This window comes from Nicotiana tabacum, chromosome 5 (assembly GCF_000715075.1).
Source record: "Nicotiana tabacum cultivar K326 chromosome 5, ASM71507v2, whole genome shotgun sequence".
NCBI lineage: Eukaryota > Viridiplantae > Streptophyta > Magnoliopsida > Solanales > Solanaceae > Nicotiana > Nicotiana tabacum.
In genome coordinates this window covers 8,190,628-8,197,958 of record NC_134084.1, presented here as the reverse complement: position 1 = coordinate 8,197,958, position 7,331 = coordinate 8,190,628, and the positions used below count along the sequence as shown (strand labels likewise).

The window sequence follows — 7,331 nt, the reverse complement described above, 5'->3', positions numbered from 1 at the left end:
AACCTGTTGGAACCCTCAAATTCTGATTTCAAGACCGTTTACTCAAAATATTGACCGAATTCAAACTTGGCCTTTTAAGCCAACCTTAAGGAACCAAGTGTTCCTATTTCAACCCAAACTCTTCCAAATCCCGAATCAACCATCCCCGCAAGTCATAAATCAGTAAAAGCAAGTACAAAAAGTCTTATTTAGGAGAACGTGGTTCTAGAAAGCAAAACGACTAATCGGGTCATTACAGATACAGATAGGAATTCTATATACTCTAATACTAGCTAGGGATCCCATATCTCTGCAAATGGACATGCTCAAATTTGTAGTTTGTCCTATGTTGTATGATTAAGTGTTGTATATATTATTGAGATCCCTCGACTCCTAACTAGAGATCTTTGTTTTAAGCTACAAGAATAAAGGATTTCTCGATCGGGAGTTCTTTAATTCACTCCTTCTATTGATCTCGGAGTGAATCTGAATTATATCGGGTCAATAAGCATTGGTTATTGGATAACTATATGAAGAAGGTTGTATTTCGTGCAACACGTATGGTCAGGGGCGAATCTAGCTAAACTTAAGCCTATGGATACCTTGGAACTTAGTAGTTTTTATCAAAATTTTATATTTGTATTAAGAAATAATTAAATATCTATATATATTTGACTTTGAACTCAATTATTATTATATATATAATTCGAGATCACTCTAGAACTCCATAGACTTCAAATCTTGGATTCGATTTTGTGCCTGGTAGTGTGTTTTTCCTTTTCTTTTTCAAGAAAACAACCTAGTACTAGTGGTTAGGTTAGTTGTTTGACCTAACAAATAAATTTTTTTAAGGCCAAACAATGAAGGGTGTTTTTTTGCTTTTAGCCCGCGCCAGAAATTATTTACATTCAGTAGCTAAAAAAGTATATAAATTTTGTATAATTTTTATGTATACCATATAGAATGTAGGGGAAATTTCAAATTAAAACAAGTGAGCTACATCCTTTTCAACTTTATAGCCCATATTTAACTTTACAATTCAGTAGCCCACAAATTAGAGGCCCAAATATGAAAAAAGGGGCGTTATTTCCGGTATTTTGAGACTACCAAGCGCGATTTTATCTCATTCAGCTGGATTTTCTCAGATTCTTTCCAATCTTCTTCCAAAAATACTTCAAAAACGAGATCCTGCGATAAATGCAGGTACGAAAACCCTAGCATTTCTTCTTCATCTAGAATTTATTCAATTTTTTTGCTACGAAGCAGCGCAATTCTCCTTTTTGCTGCAATTTTGATTTTAATTTTTTGTTAGATGGAGATTTTTCCTATTTACCTTCTTCATAGTGGTGAATGGGAAGAAAATAAGTTTGTGAATTTCATCAGTGATTATGTAATAATTGAGTCCACATTCAACTACAACAATTTAGTTGCAGCTATTTCGGAACAGATTAGGATCAATAGTGATTTAAACACAATAGAGATTAACGTTGTGCCAAATGTTGGTTTGCCGCCGATCACGATTTACAACGATACAGGAGTTAAGGTGTATATAGAATTAAAGAAAAAAAAACTTGAATTTCACTGAATATCCCCTGTTTGTGATAGTGAAAGAGATTTATGAAAATCATTTGGTTGTTACAAGTTCTGTGGTTGCTTCAAGTTCCAGTTGTTTGGTTGCTACAAATTCAAATTCTAGAGATGTATCAACAACTGATAGCACTGAGATTATTGATATTGAATTGATTAAAAACACGAATTTTAGTGAAAACACGGGTATAATAGATAATATGTTGAACGAATTTGTTGAGGAGGATCAAGTTTATAAGGATAAAGAGACACTTATGAATGTGATGAAGAACTTGGCTGTACGCGAGAGGTTCCAATTCAAGGTGAAGAGATCAATCACAACAAGGTATGTCATTAATTGTATATTCTGTTGTATAAATATGTATAAAGTAGTATATATTTGTATATAGGTATTAAAATTAGTATATATGCAGTTTGTATACAAGTGTATTTAGAAGTTGAATGATGTATAATACTAGGTATCACCTTACATGTCTGGATTACAATTGTGCTTGGAGTATCAAATCTTCTGCCGTTTTCAAGGCAAACATATTCAAAGTGAGAAGTTACAATAATAATCACACATGCGGCTATCGTGAAAGATACTTAACACAACGTCAAGCTACTTCGGGTATAATTGCTAGTATAGTCAAGGACAAGTATGTTAATCCAAAAAAAGTTTACACCGCAAATGATATAATAGAGGACATACAAAAGCAACACAGGATTGAAGTGAGCTACATGAAAGCATGGAGAGCTAAAGAAATAGCAATGGCAATGATAAGAGGGAGTCCGAGTGATTCATATAAGGAGCTGCCGAAGTATTTTTATATGTTGGAGCAAACAAATCCAGGATCGGTTACAAAGTTGCACAAATCAGAGGATGAGTGCTTTCTTTATGCATATGTTTCGCTATATGCATCTATCAAGGGCTGGGAGCATTGCAGACCGATAATGGTTGTTGACGGAAGCTTCCTTAAAGCAGCATATAAGGGTACCATATTGACTGCTTGCACACAAGATGGAGCTGGTGAGTTGACTGCATCTATGTTGTTTCTGCAGTTTGTATAATGTTTAAGTTTCATGTATAAAAGTGTATAGGATTTCACAGCTGCTGTTTTTATAATATTTGCAGTTGGTATAAATCTGTATAATTGTGTATAACTGTGTATAAGATTTGTATAAATTTTGCAGTTGGTATCTGCAAATTAAATTACAGTCTGAATCCTAATATCTATTTTTGTATAAACAGGAAAAATCCTTCCACTTGCATATGCAATTGTGGATTCAGAGAATAATAAATCTTGGGAGTGGTTCTTTGTCAAGATAAAGGGTACTTTTGGAGTTAGGGAAGGGATGTGTATAGTTTCAGATAGAAATGAAAGCATCTTCAATGCCACAAAAGCTGTGTACCCAGAAGTACCACATTGTATTTGCATGTTTCACTTGTGACAGAATGTAAAGCGCACATTCAAGAAACATCACAAACAATTGAAGGATATCTTCTTTGCTTTGGCAAGAGCTTACACGATAGAGAAGTTTGAGTACCATATGAGAGAGTTGTGCAAAATTGATCCGAGGGTGCAGCCTTACTTGTTCGAAATTGGGAACGAAAGGTGGTCTAGAGCATATTCCAAGGTGAAAAGGTTGATGGTAATGACTTCCAATATTGCATAGTCAATTAATGTAGCTAACAAGGATGCTAGAGAGTTACCAGTAATGCGATTGCTGGAGTACATGACAAATTTGCTACAACAGTGGAACAACAAAAACAGAAAAAGTGCAATGGAGACATCTACAGAGCTTGACGAACAGTACGACAAACTCCTTCGGGAAAATTTGTTTGCATCGGAGCAAATGACGGTAAAATGAATCAAATATAATGAATCTTGGCACTTCTGACTTGCATTTTACTGTTCTTTAATTTTATTTTATTTTATTTTTAAAAAAGCTTTTACAGGTGAGGCCTGCTACGGATCAGTTATATACTGTGCTTGAAGGGGTAAGGAGAAACATAGTGTGCCTTGAAGAGGGAACATGCAGTTGCGGAAAATTTCAAATGGATGAACTTCCATGTCCGCATGCTTGGGCGGTTTTGAAGAACCAGCAGCTGAAACCTGGCCAGTATTGCTCTTTTTACTACAAGAAGGATAAACTCCTTAGCACTTATGAATTTCTAGTGAATCCGATGCCAGATGAGAGTTTATGGGTAATCCCAACAGAGGTGATGGAAGATGTGGTCCTACCACCTAAAGGGAGAAGGAATGCAGGAAGGCCAAGAAAGGAAAGACTCAAGCCTGCTTTAGAGAAAGAGTCTAAGAGAGCATTTTCATATTCTGTGTGTGGACAAGGTGGTCACAATAGGAAAACATGTAGGAATCGACCAAAATAAATAGTTGGAAACAAAACGCTTCCTATTACATTTGTTGTCATGTTGAGTAGTTAAGTTTCAGAAACAATATAGTTACAAATGTTGATTAGTTAAGTTTCACAATCAATTGACATGTTTCATTATACATGTTTTGCTTATCCAATAATAGTGTCTTCCTGTTTTTAATGGTACTAAATATATTGATAGATTGTAGAAATACAAAACAGGACTGCAAACAATCACTGGTATTACATGTATAAAGATGTATAAATGGGAGTATAAGTTTGTATAAATTTGTATAACTATGTATATAATTGTATACATATGTATAAAACCTGCTACATTAACAAAACTGCAACCATAATGAAAATACATACTTTGTTAAAGGACAAAAGCAGCTGAAAATATTCATTCCATAAAGATTGGATTCTCAGTCCATATCCATGTCTTGTTTCCCTTTCAGAATTCCAAAAGTACCTGAAGAAGGTGTCTCAGGAAATAAAGGAAGAGGAACTGGGACTGGACCCATTTCATCCTTAGGAAATAATGGAAATAGGGGTAACATAGGAGGAGTCATAACATACGGAATATTCTCTTGAACAGAGACGGATTCATGATTTGAAATTATGGTAACAGGCAAAGAAGCGGCTGAAACCGAGACTTGAGTTTCATCAGCAGTATCCAGAAAAGGATGAAAATAGGCCTCATTCCATTTGGAATAACACAATGGTGAAAGAAGCAAAGTCGAATAGCTTGTAAAGGACAAAAGCAACTGAAAATATTCATTAAGATGTAATTCATTCACAACAACAATGTGTAATGACTGCCTCAAATTACATTCACATATATAATATCTTTTAAGGTTATCTCACAAGTAGCAGAATAGTTACAAAACAAGGCAACAACTCCTTATACATAGAACAACTACAGTAAAATGAAAATAACAGAACTACTTTCTTGGTCGCCCCCTCTTCATCTTCTTCAAAAGTTTCCCTGTGATTTCATCATCACTAATTGCACCAGACTGTTGTTTTTTCCTTCCATAATCCCATAACAGAGATGCCCACCTGGTGCGAAGTGTCTCAATGTCAAAATTATCCTTTCGAATTTCTTTACCAAGGATGAAATACTCAGCAAAACCAGCAACAAAAGCACCACAATCACTGTAATTAAAAAGAAACAAATCAGATTCAAATACGTACACTAATAGTAAAATAGTAAAACAATTGAGATTAACCTACCATTTGATCTGTTGGGAAACATTATTAATCAGATTAATCTGCAAAGCATCATAATGGGATTTATCGGTATATGCATCATTGTTCCAATCAATGCCCTTCTTCTCGACATAAAAATCAGAACTCTTCAAGAAGTAAGGTATCAGAATTGCATAAGGTAATGCAGCATTCAAAACATGTCTATCATTAAGAGCCCCACGGTTAGAGTCATAGATGTGGATGCATCTATCTACAAACGTAAACACCCCCAAAACCCAATGTCCCAATTTTGCTCTTCCGCGCTTCACAAAGATATGGAATAAGACGTGGTCAACAGTGTGCCACAGGACATTTGCATCATAATAATAACCTCTGATGTACTCTTCTATCTCATGCCCGTCAGGAATCACTGAAGGATCTTGATTCACTTTGAAATCTTTGTATAGGGAGTTGATTTTGTTACCAAAGGCAAAGTTGGTTGTAGTAAACCGCATGGCAACACTTGGCCCATATTTTCCCCTCTTCCTCAAATAATAAAAGAGGTCAACCAGGTGCTGAGACAAGAAATAAAACAGAACAACCATCACTACCAGATTTTTAAAATATAGAACTTTATACACTATTATACATAGGTATACATATTTATACAAGGTTATACAATGTTATACAATCTTATACTGTGATTATACAAAGTTATGTATACACTATGCAAGTCTCAAAACAACAAATATATGCAACAAAAATAAAAAAGGGAATTAGAACATAAATTTATTAAAATACCGTGTCAATCAAAGGGCGGCCACAATATGCAAGTGAGTGGAACCAATCCTTCTTGGTCACATAACACGAGCCAAAAGTAAAACCTTCCACAAGATTATTTACTTCATCGGGATATATATGTTTGGCACTTCAAATCACAAAAAATAAAAAGTAATCAGAACTACATTCATTGACAAGTATAAAATCAGAAAATGAAAGATTGAAGAAAGTGAAGATACCTTCGCCTCGTATCCATCCCATTATCAACAAACGCGCAAAACTCTTTAGCCAATGGCGACAATGTATCAAAATCATCAATTTCAATCGTGAAAGGATGCTTCATATCAAAAGTGAGCTTCGGCGCCGATTTTGATGCTCCAGAATAAAAAACTGGCAAATATGGAGATTTGGCATATTTTCCTGGTATTCTCTGTCAAACTAAATGGTCAGGAGAAATGTAATCATCTTCTACTTCTATGATCGATTGTTTGTGAACCACAAGTTGGGACATCTGAGCTAAATCTTCATCACCAATGTCATCCCAAAATGTGTCACCCTTGACATCACCTGCTGCCCCTTAGAAATAGAAATACAAATAATACAAAACTTCAAAAAGAAGAAAAGAAAAATCAGACCAAAAAAAAAAAGAAACCAGAACAAATACCATTATCAACACCATCAGTAACTCTCTCGTCAGCTACCACATTATCTTGATTCATTTGATTGACAAAGTTAGGAACAACATCATATTGATAGCCATCAAATTCGCCAAGACCAGATGTATTGTCATCAAACACGGGCTGGCGAATCTAATAAAAAACAATAGAAAGAGAAGGCATGTTGAGTTCAGAGAAGGCATAACTGTTGACTGATTTGGTTTTATCAGTAAACAATTACCTTAGAATCAGTAAAATCCTCCCTCGTTTGCTTGGGTTCCTTATTATTCAAAAAACTGAACAATTTTTCAATGGAAGAAACGACATAGTTGTTGAGTGTCGTCACTATATTAGTCAACTACAACAAAAGCAAATAAACAACCATGTTTATAACCAAAAAGTTATTATAAACTACAGAAAAGCTAAAGGTCCAGTACCTTTCCAACATCACTCCTCAGCTTCTCAACTTCATCATTCAAAAGATCAAGGCGCACAAAAGGATCATAACTTGGATTAGGCTGTGGATTCATAGTCTGAGGACAAGGTCGTTTAGACTGTTGCTTTGCATTTTGAGGATAAGGTTTTGTAGATTGTTGCTCCATATGCTGAGGACAATGTGAAGGTGCAACAACAAAATCATCAGTGTGAGAGGCAGGAACAACAGACACCTCCCCTGATGCAACATCATTGGCATTGACTTCAAAAAGTGTGTCGATGTTCAGACTTGACATCTCTTCAGAAGTAGGGGAAATGTTACTATAGTTCAACTACAAGAAGAAAAAA

General features: G+C 35.1%; 1 protein-coding gene across 1 annotated transcript; it reads left to right on the top strand.

Annotated features, from left to right (window-relative positions):
• The first annotated feature begins 1,176 nt into the window (after positions 1-1,176).
• On the top strand, positions 1,177-3,937 carry LOC142180684 (uncharacterized). The gene is made up of 9 exons (XM_075252732.1): positions 1,177-1,182; positions 1,292-1,481; positions 1,585-1,891; positions 2,025-2,575; positions 2,681-2,683; positions 2,798-2,889; positions 3,001-3,198; positions 3,304-3,408; positions 3,506-3,937. The coding sequence occupies exons 1-9, from the start codon at positions 1,177-1,179 to the stop codon at positions 3,935-3,937; spliced, it is 1,884 nt and encodes a 627-aa protein (XP_075108833.1).
• The last annotated feature ends 3,394 nt before the right edge of the window (positions 3,938-7,331 follow it).

Bases quoted from the DNA above. Each gene is read 5' to 3' on its own strand.
- LOC142180684 (XM_075252732.1), top strand. The intron at 1,482-1,584 runs GTTTGCCGCCGA...TGTTTGTGATAG, and splicing joins TAACGTTGTGCCAAATGTTG to TGAAAGAGATTTATGAAAAT. The intron at 1,892-2,024 runs GTATGTCATTAA...GTATAATACTAG, and splicing joins AAGAGATCAATCACAACAAG to GTATCACCTTACATGTCTGG.